The 20,082-nt window shown below is 38.4% G+C and overlaps 1 protein-coding gene across 1 annotated transcript in view; it reads right to left on the bottom strand.

The window, feature by feature from the left end:
* GTF3C3 (general transcription factor IIIC subunit 3) overlaps positions 1-20,082 on the bottom strand; it is a 38,957-nt gene that overhangs the window by 16,396 nt on the left and 2,479 nt on the right. Inside the window, exons 2-11 of the mRNA XM_063318045.1 lie at positions 19,599-19,704; positions 17,351-17,529; positions 16,838-16,961; positions 12,417-12,608; positions 11,472-11,637; positions 9,408-9,555; positions 7,728-7,800; positions 7,371-7,445; positions 6,152-6,255; positions 4,180-4,351 (exon numbers count right to left, since the gene is read on the bottom strand). Coding sequence (XP_063174115.1) covers positions 4,180-4,351; positions 6,152-6,255; positions 7,371-7,445; positions 7,728-7,800; positions 9,408-9,555; positions 11,472-11,637; positions 12,417-12,608; positions 16,838-16,961; positions 17,351-17,529; positions 19,599-19,704 — 1,339 coding nt within the window. The remainder of the gene's footprint in view (positions 1-4,179; positions 4,352-6,151; positions 6,256-7,370; positions 7,446-7,727; positions 7,801-9,407; positions 9,556-11,471; positions 11,638-12,416; positions 12,609-16,837; positions 16,962-17,350; positions 17,530-19,598; positions 19,705-20,082) is intronic.

The following is a 20,082-nucleotide window of genomic DNA, read 5'->3' as shown; positions in this document are numbered from 1 at the left end:
ATAGGGTCCTGGAAGAACTATGGACAGAAGTTCGCAACATTGTTCAGGAGGCAGCAACAAAATACATCCCAAAGAAAGAGAAAACCAAGAAGGCAAAATGGCTGTCTGCTGAGACACTAGAGGTAGCCCAAGAAAGAAGGAAAGCAAAAGGCAACAGCGATAGGGAGAGATATGCCCAATTAAATGCAAAATTCCAGAGGTTAGCCAGAAGAGACAAAGAATTATTTTTAAACAAGCAATGCGCATAAGTGGAAGAAGACAATAGAATAGGAAGGACAAGAGACCTCTTCCAGAAAATTAGAAACATTGGAGGTAAATTCCAGGCCAAAATGGGTATGATCAAAAACAAGGATTGCAAGGACCTAACAGAAGAAGAGATCAAGAAAAAGGTGGCAAGAATACACAGAAGACCTGTATAGGAAGGATAACAATATCGGGGATAGCTTTGACGGTGTGGTCAGTGAGCTAGAGCCAGACATCTTGAAGAGTGAGGTTGAATGGGTCTTAAGAAGCATTGCTAATAACAAGGCAGCAGGAGATGACGGTATCCCAGCTGAACTGTTCAAAATCTTGCGAGATGATGCTGTCAAGGTAATGCATGCTATATGCCAGAAATTTGGAAATCACAAGAATGGCCATCAGATTGGAAAAAATCAACTTATATCCCCATACCAAAAAAGGGAAACACTAAAGAATGTTCAAACTATCGAACAGTGGCAGTTATTTCACATGCCAGTAAGGTAATGCTCAAGATCCTGCAAGGGAGACTTCAGCAATTCATGGAGTGAGAATTGCCAGATGTACAAGCTGGGTTTAGAAAAGGCAGAGGAACTAGGGACCAAATTGCCAATATCCGCTGGATAATGGAAAAAGCCAGGGAGTTTCAGAAAAACATCTAGTTCTGTTTTATTGACTATTCTAAAGCCTTTGACTGTGTGGACCAGAACAAACTGTGGCAAGTTCTTAGCGGTATGGGGATACCAAGTCATCTTGTCTGCCTCCTGAGGAATCTGTATAACGACCAAGCAGCAACAGTAAGAACAGACCACGGAACAACGGACTGGTTTAAGATTGGGAAAGGAGTACGGCAGGGTTGTATACTCTCACCCTACCTATTCAACTTGTACGCAGAACACATCATGCGATGTGCTGGGCTTGAGGAATCCAAGGCTGGAGTTAAAATCTCTGGAAGAAACATTAACAATCTCAGATATGCAGATGATACCACTTTGATGGCTGAAAGCGAAGAGGAACTGAGGAGCCTTATGATAAAGGTGAAAGAAGAAAGTGCAAAAGCTGGCTTGCAGCTAAACCTCAAAAAAACCAAGATTATGACAACCAGCTTGATTGATAACTGGCAAATAGAGGGAGAAAATGAAGAGGCAGTAAAAGACTTTGTGTTTCTAGGTGCAAAGAGTAGTGCAGATGCTGACTGCAGACATGAAATCAGAAGACATTTATTCCTTGGGAGAAGAGCAATGACAAATCTTGATAAAATAGTTAAGAGCAGAGACATCACGCTGACAACAAAGGCCCACATAGTTAAAGCAATGGTGTTCCCCATAGTAACATATGACTGTGAGAGCAGGACCATAAGGAAGGCTGAGTGAGGGAAGATAGATGCTTTTGAACTGTGGTGTTGGAGGAAAATTCTGAGAGTGCCTTGGACTGCAAGAAGATCACACCAGTCCATACTCCAGAAAATAAGGCCAGACTGCTCACTTGAGGGAACGATATTAAAGGCAAAACGGAAATACTTGGGCCACATAATGAGAAGACAGGACACCCTGGAGAAGATGCTGATGCTAGGGAGAGTGGAAGGCAAAAGGAAGAGGGGCCAACCAAGGGCAAGATGGATGGATGATATTCTAGAGGTGACGGACTCGTCCCTGGGGGAGCTGGGGGTGTTGACGACCGACAGGAAGCTCTGGCGTGGGCTGGTCCATGAAGTCACGAAGAGTCGGAAGCGACTGAACGAATAAACAACAGGGTTCCACAAGAGGTCCCTAGGGGTTCCCTGGGAGATCATGATTTATTTAAAAAATTATTTCAAATTCGGGCAACTTCACATTAAAGAGGTAAGTTTCATGTTTTTATTTTTAGTTTAAGAATTCTGTTAATGCATATATTCAGGCCTACACATGAAACGAACTTAATTATTTTGTAACTTCTGGCCTATATTTGAGCCTGAATATGCAGGCATTTCCCAGGGCATGAAAAAATGTTTCAAGGGTTCCTCCAGGGTAAAAAGGTTGAGAAAGGCTGGTCTAAATACTAAGATCTATTGCCTTCCATGAATATTAATCTGGTGTACATTAAAAACGAGGCCTTTGTAGTGATCATTCCCAAATTCTATTCAATTGAATTGTGTCTTGCTCCTTTACTTATTGCTTCACTGGTTATGTGGCTATTAAAACATTGTACATCGTTGGGGGTGGTGGGGGCTGTACTCTGTTTTGTGAAGAGGTAGCACAAAAATGTTTAAATTAATTTAACTATATCTGTTATACCAGAATTATTTTAAATTCAGTCAGTGGTATTCAGTTCCCACTGCCAAAGTGCTCACAAATATAATTAAAACATGTGATTCTAAACATGTACACTGCTACTAAATTCCTATCTCCTATCTTAGAAGAAGGGAGTCAAACAAAACTGTGCACTATAGGGAAGATGTTAGTGGGAGCTAGGAACAATAGCAGTTAAGAAACCTGTGTATAGGTAAGTAGCAGGGAAAAAAACTATGCCCATCGATCTTGTTTATTAAAAATGACCAGGTAGGAGAATGATGAGACCCTAAAACATTATCACTAAAGAATAGCAGCTAACCATTACAGCTTCATGCATGTTACTTAAAGAGAACTACTCATGTCCATTAATACGACATAGCGGCAACCAAAAACTTCCTAAGTGCTTAAACACTTAACTGTACCTCAGCCAGCCTTCCAATCTTTTGTAAAATAGGTTATTATTATTATGTACTAATAAATATAGAGACTAAGGTCACCTGCTGGATATATGAACCTGACAAAATTTGAACCTGGGCTTTGCAGCTTGTTTTTAGCCACTACTTTGTACTGAATTCAGTCATCCAATACGATAAATACTAATATCTAATAACTAGACTGCAATTATTTTGCTCAAAAATAGTCAACAGTTCAAAAATCAAGTCAACAGATAACAGAATTTCAGATGTTGAAGTTTCAGGATTAAGTTGTAAGTTATGGTTTTCCATATTTTGTTCTTCAGAGTTTTTAAGGGCACTTATTGCTGACAAGCAGTAACAAAGCACTTCTATTGTGATCATTTTATTATGGTATTAAGAGCTAGATAATATGCTACTGTAATGCCCTGTTCAATCAAACTGTAACTATAACTATTACGGCTAAGGCTGACATGCCCTTAATGAAAGCTATAATGCTTCAGAACCATGGACAACACTTTAACAACATGCAGATAGACTTTTTTTACAAAGCTATTTTGCTACAGGAGAGCAAAGGGAAGTACTGTACATGGGACACACCTATTCTCCAGTTTCAGCTAACATGCAGTTATTGTATGTGTGTGTGTGCACACGTACTCGTGCATGTTTTAGTGTATTTAGGAATATTTTTTTTAAAAAAACTTGCAGTTATTCTTCATTATTATAAGATGTTTTAAATAAATGGTCTTTTGCAATTGACCAACGCATACATCTAAAAATCTGGTCCCTGACCATGTCACAAACGACATGCAAATGTACCACATAGGGGCAAAAACATATATAAACCTTTAGTGGTAAACCCATTCCCAAACTAGGAAAATCTGACATCCCTTTCCGGACACATCAATAAAGTCCCACACAGATGGTACCCTGGGATACGTTCCCAGCAAAGTGCACACCCAACTGCAGTTTTAAATTATGAAATGCAACATGTGACTCGGGTAGCCAGCTCAGGCTGACTCAGCCTTCCATCCTTCCGAGGCCAGTAAAATGAGTACCCAGCTCGCTGGGGAAGGCGACGACTGGGGAAGGCAATGGCAAACCACCCCGCTACAGTCTGCCAAGAAAATGTCACGAAAGTGGTGTCCCCCCAAAGGGTCAGACATGACTCAGTGCTTGCACAGGGGACCTTTCACACCTTTCACAACATGTGACTGAGACAGAAAAGAGCTTATCACAAATTAGGACAGAACAGTTACCTGCATGTCGAAGCCAAACAACAGCTAAATTGTATCTTTCAGAGCACACCAGGGAACTCAGGAGTGGGAGGGCTGAATTGTATTCTCCAACATCAAGAAATGCTTCTGCAACATCGAGATACAAATCTCCCATATCCTCAGGATTCTGCTCCACTAAGATGGTCAAAAGGGACTTGCAAAAAAAGAGCAAAATTAAGAACACAACTAAAGAAACAGATCCTCAACATATACAAAGTATACTGAATATTAAATTTCCATTACTTCCTAAGACAGGAATACTAAGCATAAGGGTTAAATCACTACATCTCCTTGAATCACTACAGAATACTTAAAGCACATGTATTATAAACACAAGAAGATTTGAAGGGCATTACGCTTGGAAAACTGTAAAAAGGCAAAGGTTTCCCTTGACATTAAGTCCAGTCATGTCCAACTCTAGGGGGCGGTGCTCATCTCCATTTCAAAGCCGAAGAGCCGGCGTTTGTCCATAGACACTTCCATGGTCATGTGGCCGGCATGACTAAACGGAACGCCGTTACCTGCCCGCCGAAGCGGTACCTATTAATCTACTCACATTTGCATGTTTTCGAACTGCTAGGTTGGCAGGAGCTGGGACTAGCAACGGGAGCTCACCCCGTCACGCGGATTCGAACCGCCGACCTTCTGATCGGCAAGCTCAGCAGCTCAGTGGTTTAACCTGCAGCGCCACCGCGTCCCTTTGGAAAGCTGTAGGCTTGCCCTAATAATTTCATTGCCCAATATTATCAAGAAAGTATCCTAAGTTTAAGGTAAAAATTGTACAACATAGGAATTATTCCTACTGTGCTTCTAAGGCACAAAGACCTTGATCAAGACAATCTGGAAAGAAAAAGAAATGGAAATTCTGATTCATTTTTTACTAGTCAAGTTTTGAGAATCTGTGTCCAGGTATAGTCCTCTGCTATGCTGCATGTAGCTATCCTTATAAGTAACAATAGTGTGACAGGAACATAAAATTGTTTTCTATGGAATTATATTAAGTTGAATTTGACCAGATGCATAAACTTGTCTTTCACCTGAGAGATCCAACAAGGATGATTCTGGTTTTGAGAATACTAACCCTACTTGCTAATTTCACTAATTAATCCCCTCCCAAGCCCAAGCCAATTGAAGCTTTCACTATTATTTTTTTTTAATTGCAAACAACTTTAAATACAAAGCAAACTAACGGAGGTAGTAGGAAGTTTAGAGATATTGAAAATTAGAACTGAACATACTTCAACATTTTAGATTTGCATAGCTAGATGAAATACAACCAAGATACCAAAAGTGAAATATCCCAGATTCTTACTCTGATAAAACATATACCATATGGACAACCAACAAACTACTAGCCTCAGACAACTCTTGCAGGCTCTCCATATGACTTGTGTGGGTTTCTAAGCTGCTCCATGTATCAAAGTCTCCATTACTGATGGAGAAAGAAAAGGCTCAAGAAAAGCCATTCAGGGGATCCAGCTCTCCCTACGGATTCCATTCTTCCTTGCCCACCACATCATTTTGGAGAACCTGGTCTTCTCCACGCCAGCTCTACATCTGAACAGGAATGAGAGCACGTACACTCCAAAAAGCCCCCACAAGTTTATCCTACAGTTAGTGGCATTTGGCCCTTGAATTCCCACTCGTCACTGCAAGAGGTCTCTGGAATTGCCTGCCTTTTTTCTATGTAAAATTATACTTTACTGCTAGAACTTACTTCAATTTCTGCTTTTTCAAGAGCAAGTCCCCAAAGACACATAGCAAATTGAGGGGATCTCAAAAGTAAGTTTTCCAATTTCTCAGGCATACCACTTTCTAAATGGAAAAAAGTGCAAATTTCCTAGAGCTAGTACATGCTCTCACTTTCAGTTACCTTTTGCTGTAACCTCAATGGAATACAATGGGATTGCATATTAAATTATTCATATTTTTCTTTATTTGGTTCTTGACTTACATTGAGAGGCTCCAAGATATTCATGTGAATCAAACACACCATGAGTTTCACAGTGATATCAATGGGAACACCATCTGGTATAGAGCATGTAACTTTTTCTGAAGCTAGAAGATAGAGTGTTATTATATTTTCTAAATATTTTACAACATATCATGTACAGTTTGAATGTTTTTTCAACTACTTTCTCCAAATAAATACAGGTAATCCTCATTTAGTGATTGAACACAAGTGGGACTGGCAACTCAGTCAAGATCGGTTGCTAAGTGAAACCACAACTGTGCTTATGATCTCACTTCAGCTTTCCTTTGCTTTACAGACCTGCAAAGGTCATAAATGCGAGGACTGATCACAAAGTTACTTTTTCATCACTGGCATAACTGCGAACAGTCGCTAAACAAGGTAGTCACTAAATGAGGACTACCTGTAATCCACAATTTGAAAGACAGAATTTTGAAAGTTTAAAACATTTCTTTTCTGCCCACAGAAATATTTTTTTTTCATAAAACAGATATGCTTGTCTCAAAATAAATGTGAAAGAATGCAATCCATTGCAAGTCCAATGGATATCCACAAACAGGTATGCATAAGACTAAATTCTCTTTATTTTATTCATTCTTCTTTTAGGTACCATTTATCCAATTTTTATTTATTTACTCATTCTCCCAATATAGGGTGATACAAAGAGGAAAGGAAAACAAACCACATTCACAAAATGTGCTCAGCATAGTTATTAGGACCAGACACATCCACATATAATATTTGCCAGCTCCTTTCCTAAGCCTTGAAACAGCTGTACCTATGTTGTCTAAGTCTTACTGTATCATTTGCCCATATCCTCTGCTTTTGTTAATCTGGAAAAAAACCCTTGTAAAATATCTCATTGCTTGTTTTGGGGCTCCTTCTCTGGATAACAGTGTCTGGAGGATTATAACCCAACAACTTTTAAACAATTCAGTGCAGCTGTTTCTGACTTGCATCTGGCACAGTGGAAGGAACCAGCTGGCATGACTGCATGTGGACATCTAACCATAATTAGCATATTATAGGAATGAATTTGTAGAAAGAAGACTGGAAAATGAAAATAAAACAATCTGTTTACAGTGACAAGAACCAGCTGCATTTCTTCACACAGTGCCGCAATTATGTCCAGGTATTTATATCCTGAGAAATGCAAATTGCACATCTCAGCAATTTTTAAGATGCAGAATTGCATACTCACATGCAGAATTGGCTCCAGGCACAAATCCTTTCTGATCAGTTGTTGTTTCTGAATCTTCCTGATTTTCCACTGCCTCTTCCGTGGGGCAAGGGAGAAAAACAGGAAAAATAAAGCATATATAGAGCTTATAAAAATTATTCAATAAATATAAAACTACTCAGTATGAAATTACTCATCAATAGTCTTTATCAATGGACATAAGCACACATAAAGACTATGTGTATTTAATATTAACAACTATAATGCCAAGAAGGAGTTAATGACACATCTGAAATAACACCAGAAAACTTGACTATTTCAGAAGATTGTCTGTTCCAGATAAAAGCTTAATATGACAGTCCCCAATCACTCTAATACCTTTTTTCTCTGCCGAAGAATCCTTTTCTGCCTCTTGTTTTTCAAGTACAATTCCTGAACAATCTGTAATAACCTAAAAGTAGGAAAAGTTATTTTGTCTGATGTCAAGAAATAAAATGAAGCTTTAAAAAAGGATAATTTAAGGGGGAAAATAACCTGAGAACAGGGGTAATTTAATGATTCAAGACACAGTCATTACAGGGATGAAATGACTCAGAGAGCATGTGGAAGGTCACTATGAGAGTGCTGCCTAACAGGAAAAAGAATTAAGGAGGAGATAGGAAATATGACATTCCACCACTTCATCCCTAACCAAAGAGCCTAAAAGCAACATGTATAGAGGCCCCTATCATGAGTTCACTTCAGGATCAAATTTGGCTCAGGTGTAGTTCAAAAGAAAAGTGAATCCTAACCCATAACTTTGGACAACAAGAGCACAAAGAAAAGAGCTTCACAGCATCACAGAATGTTCTAATTCCAGAAAATAATGACAACTCATCGACAACCACAGCAGAAGATCTTCTCAATTTTTCCTAGATGCTGATAGATTACAATTTCTATCACATTGGAACAGCAGAATCAATGGTCAGGAAGATTAGCAACTGAAGTTTGGAAAAGGATCACTTTCATTTAAGGTGCTTTTAATGGTCAGAAGTAAAACTAATATATTAATGTGATATGTCAATAATAAACTGGCTTTACCTGGACATGTATGCATGTTTTATTGATTGTGACTGAATGTCTTGGACTGGGAATATAAAACAAATAGATACACAGGTGCATACAAATAAATTTAATGTATTTTTCTCGTATTTTTCAGATAAGGTCATCTCCTTTATTTGAGCTTATTTATTTATCTGAACTTTATCTGAACTTATGCCAGCTTAGAAAGAGAAACTACAAAGAGAGGAAGGGAGGGAGAAAATAACAGTAGTGCTTGAAAGGCAGGATAAATTTGTGAACTCTAAGCTGGGACCTCTATGCAGTTTAGGCCAAGACATTCTTCCATTGCTAGTGTTTGTGTTTGAGTAACAGTTGGTGACCTTGGACCATATGCTGATGAATGTAGCCAGTGTGACGGCCTTTTACTCTCTGTCCAAAAGCCCCAGCTGGGAGGAGCTGATATTCTGTTGTGCAACCAGGGGAGACATAAGCTTTTTTCAACAACTATTCCTTTGGAATATAGGGTCGCCATGAGTCGTAAACAACTCGACGGCAACTAACAACAACAATAACAACAACTCCTTCGGAATCTGTAAGTGGCAAATCTTCCTAGCAAGAGCCTATTCATAACTGGTAGGAGGTCAATGCACCTTGATCTCTGTTCCTTGAATATGATTAGGAAGTGCTTCCCTCTATCCATATGCGTGTATACACACACACACACACACACACACACACATACGGAATAGACTCTCAGTTAACCAGAACTCAAGCAACCAGCACTCTCAAGCAACCGGCAGGAAAATCGAACCGGCACTCTCAAGCAACCAGGAAAAAAACCTGTATCTCTCTGCTTCCATCTAGTGGGTATTAGGGTTTAACAGTAACTCTCAAGCAACCAGAAACTACATTTATCTGGCATCTACCAATCCCCATGGGTGCCGGTTAACTGAGAGTCTACTGTATATTCATTCTACTGTAAACAGACAGCAATTAACATTGATTTAATATGCTTACTGCTAATGCTTTATCATACTGCTTGTTGGAAATATACAGCTCAGCAGCTATATTAACGTCTTCCACGGATACAAGGCTTTGATGTTTAGCAAAAGCTTCTTCCATTATCTCAATGGCAGCAGTGATATCATTTGCTTCATAATAACTTCTGTGGAATACATTAGTAATGGGATAGTAAATGCAGATACTAACATATCTTCTATGTTAAAAAATACACAAACCATTGCAATATTTTCTAGGCAAGAAGGAAAACAATAATCCCTCAGTGAAAAATATTATTTATTATTGTGAATAGCAAAATCATGTTACTTTTGTCTGTGTAAACTCGAAAGCAAGCCATGGTTCTTCAAGCCATATTTTACAGATTCAGATTTTACACACAATTATGGCTCAGCAAGAAAGAAATTAATGTAATCTCACTAATACACAACCCCTACAGAGAAGCTGCGATTGATCACAGGTCTGATGACACCCTATTATGTTGCTGAAACCCAGAACTGTAAGTCACCATAATTAGAATTGCTCTAAACACACAGATCTGTAAACCTTGGCAAAATGTAATCATCAAAAGTGAAAGCAAAAACTTTAGCATTCTTTCTTATGGCCAATACCAGAGGAGGAGAGCAGTGGTACAGGGCACAGATAGATGAATTCATCCCTCTCTAAACCATTGTTTGTGATAAGGTGTTATCTAACCTGTTAGACCCAGTTCATGAAAATCAGTTGTTAAATTGTCACACTCACTACAATCACGCCACACACTCACATTTTTCCCATTCTACCTGACCAGCTAAATTGTCCAGAAAGAACTGGAAGGGAAGCCCAGAGCATGTCTGACAGGAATTAGGAATTCGCCTGTACATGCAATGGCCAGCTTTTCTAACTGTATTGAAAATACTGTATTGAAACTATTGGAAGTTATTGCTGTGTTTTCTAATCTTTTTATTGAAATAACACAGCTTTTAAAAAGACATATTGGTATGTCCTGATTATTAACTACTTTGATATTTCTCTTTTATGGCTAACCTGATAAATTATGGTTGGAACCAGTCATTGCTTAGCTTAGATTACACCCCTGATTTGTGACATCCAAATGTAGCCATTAACTCGAAACCCAGTAATTTATCCACTTTCAGTGTTAACGTTTTTTGGAGTCAACCATTTCCTTCAAAGATCTATCAAATGTCAAGATTTCAGCAATATATTCTTTTGCCTCTCCTTATATTTTTATAATAGCCTGTTATGTTGAACCCTCTTCCTTAAACCTCTCTTGAACATCCATTCCTTAAAAAAAAAAAAACCACACACAAACATTTTCCAGCCCTTAGGAGCAGAATGTAATTTGGGAGCACTTGATTCACTCCTTCACTGAACCCATCAAGTGATCAGCAACAGGACTGGAAATCATGAACTATAATGCTTTGGGTTCCATAAAGCAAAGAAAGCCACATATAAATATAGTAAGCTACAATGGGAAGGGGGTTTCCAGATGCTGCTCAAGAACAATCCCCAGCTAACACTGCGCTATAGTAGGTTATTCTGTTCTGCCTGTTAATATCCTTTCATCTTGTTTTCATTCCTCTTCTATTGTTCACCTCCACCTGATCCTTCCAGGGGTTTCAAACACTAATATTTCTGTTCATGACAGTCTAATTCCACTTTAATGCCAAAGTAAGAAGCTTCATCTTATCACAAAGGTACAGCTGCTGGTGTTTACTTAACAGGTGATCCTCATTTAATGGCGACCACGTGACATCCTCACTTAATGACCTGCAGTGATTGGCTTAACAATTGCAACCGGGAATGCTGGAATTTCCACCACTAAGCAGCATGGTCATGCGACATCACGCTTTGCAACCATGCTCAGCAATGGGAATTCTAGTCCCAATTGCCTTCGTTAAGTGAGGACGACCTGTATTCCAAAGCATCCAACCAATGATAACATGTCATTTCTGAATCCTGCAATTATTAACTACAGAACCGGTAAAAGGAAAAACTACTCATTTAAGAGCTGATGGTTCATTTCAGTTCAGCATGCCTATGAGTTCTACTCTCAGCACTTACTTGGCCATATCTCTCGCCAAATGCATAAAGCGATCACCATCTAAAGGAGTCAGAAGATTTAAAATGCGTCTGTAGCCATCCATTGCCAGTTTGTGCTCCCCTAACTGTTTGTAGAGATTTGATCTCTCCCACAAATAACGCACGTTGGTAGCATCATATTTCAGAGCTATAAAAATGGAAGTGGCATGATAAATCACTCTGAGATTTGTAATCATGGGAAGCAGTATGCAAATATATTCAACAGAATAAATGAATTATAAGCACTTGATTATTTTCTAATCATCGTAATGGGATAACAATAATAAAACATTTCATCCTGAAAAAGACATACAGGGACTAAATCAAAAATTCTGAACACTGAACAGACTGCTATCATAGCATATTGAACATCTGTTTTCAAAAACAGTATATCTTTGAAATAACAAAAATTTAGTCGATTTACAAATATACTTTGCTTGAACTATGCTGGAAACAGAATGCTGGATGGGCACAATAAATTGGTATAATTCCACAAGGCAATTCTTATATTCCATTTCATATTATTGCTACATCTTTGTGACATTATAACTTATTATCCTCCCCCCCAATTTAATTTAGAGTAAATGGAAAACTTTCTAGTAGAACACCAGCAGGCTATCATATGGCTGTTACATTATACATACCATATCAGAATCATCTATCACTTCATACATAATCAGTTTCCTATCCTGATTTAGTATGGCATAACAAAAGGCAAAGGGAATGTAAATACACTAAAATGCCTAAATATCTCAACAAATTAATTTATGAGATGACCATGAAAACCAGACAAATGAAATTAGGTTCCGTGACACTGGCAAACACAAAATCATAATAAGTAATGAAAACTATATTGTGACACTTGCTGAAAAACGAACAGTGAAGCAAATACCATTAAACCATCTACTGTGACATTAATTTGGTTACCTTTCGTATAGCAAAAGACAGCCTGTTTAATATTGTCCTGCTCAAGTGACATTTCAGCTAGCCTGACCCACTCTTCCGTGTCACTAGGGTTTAAGTGAGCAGCAATCAGTTCAAACTGCAAAGATTTCTCCATATCTCCTTGGTCTTCATAAATCATAGCAAGAGTGGAGAAGGGCTCATAAGCAAGTGGAGCTGCTCAGATCAAAAGAAAAATGAGTTACTGTTGTCAATCATTTCAATAAAAAAGCCTACATTTCCACATGCTGCACCTAGGAGTAATAATCCATTGGAAACTGTTTAACACCTCATTTCTGAATATAATGCACAATGCTGCTTTTGCTCTATAAAGCTGTAGCAGCTTGGAACCCAGGGAGTATGAGAGGGATTTCTTGTATGACCCCCCCCAAGTGTTAAGATCTTAATCTGAGACCCTGCTTTGGGTGCTGTGGTCTTGAGAGAGAACAGATTGGGAACTTTCCCAACCTTTCTTCCACGAGAAAAAAACAGTAGCATTTGAGTTTGCTTTTCCCCCTGCTCTGTGTCAAATTTTAAATTATTTGGCTGCTATTGATGACGTTTTACAGTTGTAATTGAAATTATTCAACCCCCATTGCAAATCAGGTTGATTGTCAAAATGTACAGACTTTCAGCTGTTTGCAATGAACAAATCAAACAAAAGCGACTGAAACAGCTCAATACAACAAACGCTTCAAGTGGTGTCCCCAAATTCAACTGAAAATGCAACTGATAACGACTTCTCCAGTCTCAAAATTACTCAACCCCCCGAATAGAATCCACAACAGCACACGTACAGTATGCAAAAGAGGTGTTGTCTCAATCACACCTGATGCAACTAATCAAGGGCTTCATTAGTTGCACCAGGTGTGCTTGAGCTGGAACACATGAAATACCTGAACTGGCTAGGGGTCTGTTGAGTGTCACGTTGGACTTCATGTTAGCAATATAGTACGGCTAAGTCAAAAGAATGGTCCAAAAAGGTAAGAGAAGAGATCATCGCCCTTCACAACAAGGAACAGGATACAAAAAGATAGCGAGGGCACTGAATGTTCCTAGAGACACCACTGGAAGCATAGTTCGCAAGTTTGAAGTTAAATGAACAGTGGTTACACTACCTGGACGGGGCAGAAAAAGGAAGCTGTCAATGGCTGCAACCAGATTTCTGAGAAGGCAGGTTGAGAGAAACCCTCGAGTGACTGCAAAAGACCTGCAGCAAGACTCGGTGGCAACAGGCACTGAGGTTTCAGTGAGCACAGTAAGGCATGTACTGAACACAGGTTTCCATGCCAGAACTCCAAGACGTACACCACTACTGACCCAAAAGTACAAGAAAAGTCGGCTCCAATATGCTCAAAATCATATAAATAAGCCACAGAAGTTTTGGGATTCCGTTCTGTGGAGTGATGAAACAAAACTGGAACTTTTCAGCCCGATGGATCAGCGGTATGTCTGGAGGAAGAAGAATGAAGCATATGCTGAAAAGAACACTCTGCCTACAGTTAAGCATGGTGGTGGTTCAGTGATACTCTGGGGCTGCTTTGCATCCTCTGGCACTGGAAACCTGCAGTGTGTGGATGGCAAGATGGATTCATTGAAGTATCAGGAAATCCTAGGAGGAAACATCATGCCGTCTGTAAGGAAGCTGAAGCTTGGGCATCATTGGACCTTCCAACAAGACAATGATCCCAAGCATACCTCAAATTCCACTAAGACTTGGATGCAGTAGTAGTCCTGGAAGATTCTACAGTGGCCATCAGAGTCACCTGACTTGAACCCCATAGAAAATCTCTGGTGGGATTTGAAGGAGGAGGTTGCAGCACGCAAACACAAGAATATGACTGAACTGGAGGCCATTGCACTTGAGGAATGGGCTACAATTCCTCAGGAACGCTGCCAGAAGCTGGTGTCTGGCTATGCATCTCGTTTGCAGCAGGTCATCACAGCAAAAAGGTGCTCTACTAAGTACTGAAGATGGTTGCCATGAAGGGGTTGAATAATTTTGAGACTGGAGAAGTCATGGTAAGTTGCATTTTCAGTTGACTTAGGGATACCACTTGAAGCATTCGTTGGGTTGAGCTGTTTCAATTGCTTTTGTTTGATTTGTTCATTGCAAGCAGCTGAAAGTCTGTACATTTTGACAATCAACCTGATTTGCAATGGGGGCTGAATAATTTCGATTACAGTTATAGGTAGTTTTTAATTTTAAAAAGCATATAATTCAAATATGTGATTTTTTTTTTTTAAAAAGCAGTTTACAAATATGCTTACCAACTGACATATAATAATAATACAAGACCAGCCAAGTTTAGGGATGTGAAGGCTTGGGAAAAAATGTGACTTTTCCCATTTTTTTTTCTCTAGACCTTTTTCCCCCCAGAAAAACTGGAAACATTGAAAAAAAGGGAAAGATTAAAAAATCCTTCAGTTATTTTTTTTTTAAACTGTAATGGGAGAACTTTTATCTAGCATTATAGTTCCTGTGTTTAGAGGACAAACAGTGATGTATGATGTACTTCTTCCAGGGAACACAGCCATTTTCACTGCAGTAGGAAAGAAAGGATTCAGTTGTCTATATCTGACTTTCTATCTAAAGATCAGTGGATCTGCTCTTGATAAAGCCTCAAATGACTTAACTCTGTTTTATTATCAGGTTGATGGTTTTTTCTGTCTTCAACTTCTTTTTCTAACTTACACCTGGCAAAATTAAGAGATTCTAGGTCTTTTGAAGTTCCATAGACTGCAGTTCCATTTGTATCAAACATTCAAAACAGTTTAAAGTAAATACAATTAGTAAACGTAATTGCAGTGTTGCCTGACTAAATGACTCTTTTACATTTAACTGCTATGCCAAACACAGTTACTGTAAAACTAAACTAGGCTATTCATATTGTACTGTAGGTTCTTAAAATAGCAAAGTGAGCTTAAATAGTAGAGGCTAACACAAAAATAAATGCTACATACATTTCAACTTTCCCCAAAATTTTCATTCAAAAGAAGAGGAAAACACTATTTTTCTGTGCCTTCAAAATGTCAGAGATGTTACAACTCTATGCAGGAAAGCTTGTTTTTCATTCAGTAATACTGTCATGAGTACTGATGGTGAGCAGGAGGGGGCCACTATCCAGGGGCGAAAACGCATGCGTAGTTTAGAGAGTTTGAGCTGTCATTCAAAGAGAGACAGAACAGACCCGCCTTGACTTTTGGGGGTTTATCTGTCTGGGTTTTCCCACGCTTCTTCAGTTGGGTAGGATTTTCTGTCTACTATAGCAATAATAAAGCACTAGAGACCTCTTCCTCGTCTCGGCGTGGTTCTTGCTTAGTCAGGACAAATACCTGTGGATCTTTTGGGATATGTCAAGGTTTACATGTGAATGGGACTAGGGGAAAAGCAAGCATAGCCAAAGCAAGAAGTGGCCATGTACCAATTTTAAAAGCTACATTTTTTTTAAACCATATACCCATGTATTTCCTTATGTGTTGATTCCTCCTATTCCATCCTCCTAATCCCATCTGAAAGGAGAAGTTAGAAGTAAACTTTACAAAACTTGGCAAAAGCAGATTGGGAGCCCCACAGAATTTTCAGGAGCCATGTATAGGTTAGGCTTGTGCACCTATGTTATTATACAACACTACTACTACTGAAACTGTCATGTCTGTAACCTTTAACTGGGCAAAACAGTTCATAACAGGGCAAAACTGCCCAGAGTTCCCAGATGGGAGGAGATGGGCAGGGATAAATTTAATAAATAAATAACACTTTTTCAACCAAGGTACCTCAAAGGGGCTAACTTATGGAATGCATCCAAAATCCAGGACCCATGACTCCCGTGGGATTAGAATTCGATATATTTTATAAAACATTTTATGAGATAATACAAAATTTCCTGTGGTCAACTCCTGATGTTTGACTGGGCTACACAGTTCAACACTGGCTACTTTCAAGACAGATACATCTCTTCCAGAATTTTAAAGAATTTTTCCAGTGAAGACAGTACATTAGAAGCTCTGCCATTGTTGAAGGCATTGAGGAATTGAGGTAAGGAAATATCTCTGAAACGATGACCCAGTGGGTCACGGGTTGTCTAGTACAACACTGATGTAAGGAAAAAATCAGCACTAAAGCAAAATGGCTTTTGAACCACCTATTTTCTAGAGGGATCACTGGAAATTTTGAAAAGTTGCCAAGAAAATAGGAGAAAGCGTGGTTATAAATAAGAACCTAACAGACCTACTAACATTCTCAAAAAGGTTCTTGGATTTCAGTCAATGGAATTGGGTAAGTTGATACAAAAGGAGATACAAGGTCAGCTCTATAATGACACACTGAATTGTCCTGTATTAACTTTATGTGTCCCTTTTTATTCTCAGTACAAAATCTCACCCACAGAAGCATCCAAAGATACCTTGTCTTATGATCTCCATGCACATTAGAATGGCTTCTTCATGTTCGCCTCGAGCAAATCTAATGTTAGCTTCACCCATGAGGCCTCTCAAGGCACGAGGCAATTTACTGCGTGGGCGTTTTTCCTAGAAAACAGATTGGCATCAATATACTGTATTTCAGTAAGATCAGTTTTCATTACTACTTACAAAAAGTTTTTTCTTCCTGGTAAGAAATATGTTTGAATTGAGGGTCTTTATTGAATTGTTGATTTAATAATGGCATTTTCTGACTGTGCAATAGCCATGTGCATTACTTAGTTTAAATCATATGCACACCTACACAGAGTCCACTTAATCAAACTCAATCATAAGTATTTCCAATTAAGCAGTAAGGGTGTGCATGCTTCAAAACTGGTTCAGGAGAGATGCTTCAGGAACTCAGCCACTCCTTAGGGCAACTAGGTCTTTCTTGAGGGCTCCCCACCAGCCTGAAAAAAAGATGTGGCTGCTTTAAGGACTCTTATATTGCTTACCTTCATCATTTTCTTGGTCTCTCTATTAAGCACCATCTCCAGTGCAAAAACATCCCCAGCTGTAGGTTGCTCAGAGATCTCCTCATCTTCCTCCTCCTCTTCTTCTTCCTCCTCATTTTCTCCCATCATGGAAGCAAAAACTCGATGGACAGATTTGCTGACACCATCTGATATCTCTTCTGCTCAGAGAGAGAAAGATTAATAATGCTGTCTAATTAATCATGTAAAAAAAGGGATGGGTCAGCAAGGATTCTGAAATCATAAAATCTTTTAAAGTAAAAAAAGCAACTATATTTTAATTTACAGTATTGTTTTTAATTACTCAATAATACATCCTTCTAACATTAAAGTGTGGTGGTATAAAAGTAAAGAAATAGCTAAACATATAGGTTGAATCCAGTTCTATTTAACAGAAATCCTCATTCATAATACAGATAGTTCTCGTTTAGCAACTGCCTCATTTAGTGAACAATTGAAGTTATGACAATGCTAAAAAAAAAACTTAGTGACCAGTCCTCACATTTACAACCTTGCATCTCTCTGTACTTATTTTCACTTGCTTATTTACCCTATACCAAGTTGTTCTCAAAGAGAAAGAGAAAAAGAAAGAGAAAGAGGAAGAAGAGGAGAAAGAGGAGAAAGAACCCCAGTTCAGCTGAAGGAAGTAGCAAGAAGCAAAGTAAAACTGAAGGAAAATCTGTGACCGTAAGCATAGTAGCAGTCATGTGATTTTCACTTAGCGGCCGCTTTGCTTAATGACCAAGTTGCCAGTCCCAATTGCGGTGGCTAAACGAGGAGTACCTGTATTAAGACATAATTTTAATCAAACACTCACAGAATCAACAGAAGTAATTCAAGTCGCTAAAAGTAAAGAGACAAGATTTTGGGGAAATAACATAGGAATTAGCAAGAATCTGCAATATTCTATCTTTACTGATCCTCACCCCAGAACCATGATGGCAAAAATAAAGTCTTTTTACGTTGGCTTAATATTATCCTTTTATCATATGTTTTAAGTGAGTTGTATGTTGCCCAGAAAACTGGTATTGGTTGGTTGTCCAGAAGTACAATGAAGTATGATAACTAATATCAGAGGTAATAAATAATCAAAAACGGAAATGTTCAAATTATTTTGAACATTTACAAATAATAATGAAATCCTAGAATTCAAAAACTCCTTGCATTTGACTTACAATTGTCATCTATTTATAGAAGTTTCTTTAATTCTACACAAAAGGATTTCTTCTGATATAATGGTCCCAGGCCTGGAGTTGATGGTTATGATTTGTTTAAGGCCCCTGTTTTGTTTTGTTGATTTTGTTTTTTATCAGATTATTTTAGTCTGGGCTGTTTGACTGATTCTATGTTTTTAGCTGTTTTTATATATTTTTTAATCTAGTTTTGTATGCCGCCTGAAGTAATAAATAAATAACTAAATAATTTCCAAACAACCTGCTCCTACAGATCATTTTCAGCTACAGAACAACTAGCCAAAATTTCTTGGCCTATAGCTAAGGACAACCTGGTAGTGGAAAAAAAACAAGTCCTCCAAATCAATCCCATTCCCTTCTTCTCTAAGTTTTTAATAGAAATTACTGAATATTCCAAGAACATTGTTTTAATATTAGGAAAGGCAGTATCTTAGCAAGAGATCTAAGCACCCTTAAGAATGGAGCAGTAATGTAATAAAATGAAAAACTGTAAAATGATGTTTTGCCACCAACAAGGAATTTGAAGTGGGTAGGAGGCAACTTTGATCCAGTACCCTCCAAATGCTTGGGATTATACCCCCTACCATCCCTTATCACTGGCCACAGTAGCTAAGGCTGATGAGAGCTGAAATATCTGAAGGGCAGCAGGTTGTCTTTTGCCTCTATTCACAATGTGATAAACTTGAAAAACAATATGATAGTAAATTGACTTCTACTGTTAGATCATCACTTCCTTTATTTTTTTGTATTTCTACACCAATGGGCAGAAACCCTGAAGGATTTCCTACCCTGCCTGAAGATGCTATAGACTGATCCTGGGGTCTTCAGCATACAAAGTATACACATACTATGTGTCTGAATTACAGCCTACCAAATAATAATTAGCATTACATACAGATTCCTGAGCCTGGAAATTAAGTGACATTTTTTCCCTGCAAGGTGGCAATTAGCCCACATTTACCACCTTATAAATGTGGTAGCAAACCGGAGATCAGCATATTTAACTCTTTGTAAATGAAACAAAGCATAACATATACCTTCTGCTTCAATATGTCCCTGTATTTCAGTAGACAATCCTTGCCCAGAAGTAGAGGGAGCATCGGGGTCTTCTGCATTTTCTTCAGTGAGTACATTTTCTCCTTCCTGTAAAGATTAAAAAGGAAATAACATCAATTTTACAATATTATTGTGAATAGAATATGCAGCACCAAAAACACATATCCAGTTAAGAAAAGCAATTTATTACTAGGTAATTAATTAAACCCGAAGCTTCATTTGTATGATTTACTTGGAAGAGTTCAGGAAAATTAAATGGCCAACTTTAAGGAAATCTCTATTGCAGTCAATGACCAGTAGATAATAAAGCTCAGCAATGTAAAACAGGCTACATGTATATGGGTAAGTACAAATCATACCTTAACTGGACATATCCCTCAACTGAGTGCACATTTTGCAAATGACTTAATCAAATTTAGCTACACTTACAGTAACAGAATCTTGTATATCTGAAAGTAAATACTA

This window comes from Candoia aspera, chromosome 1, assembly GCF_035149785.1.
Source record: "Candoia aspera isolate rCanAsp1 chromosome 1, rCanAsp1.hap2, whole genome shotgun sequence".
NCBI lineage: Eukaryota > Metazoa > Chordata > Lepidosauria > Squamata > Boidae > Candoia > Candoia aspera.
This window is presented reverse-complemented; position numbering and strand designations above follow the sequence as displayed.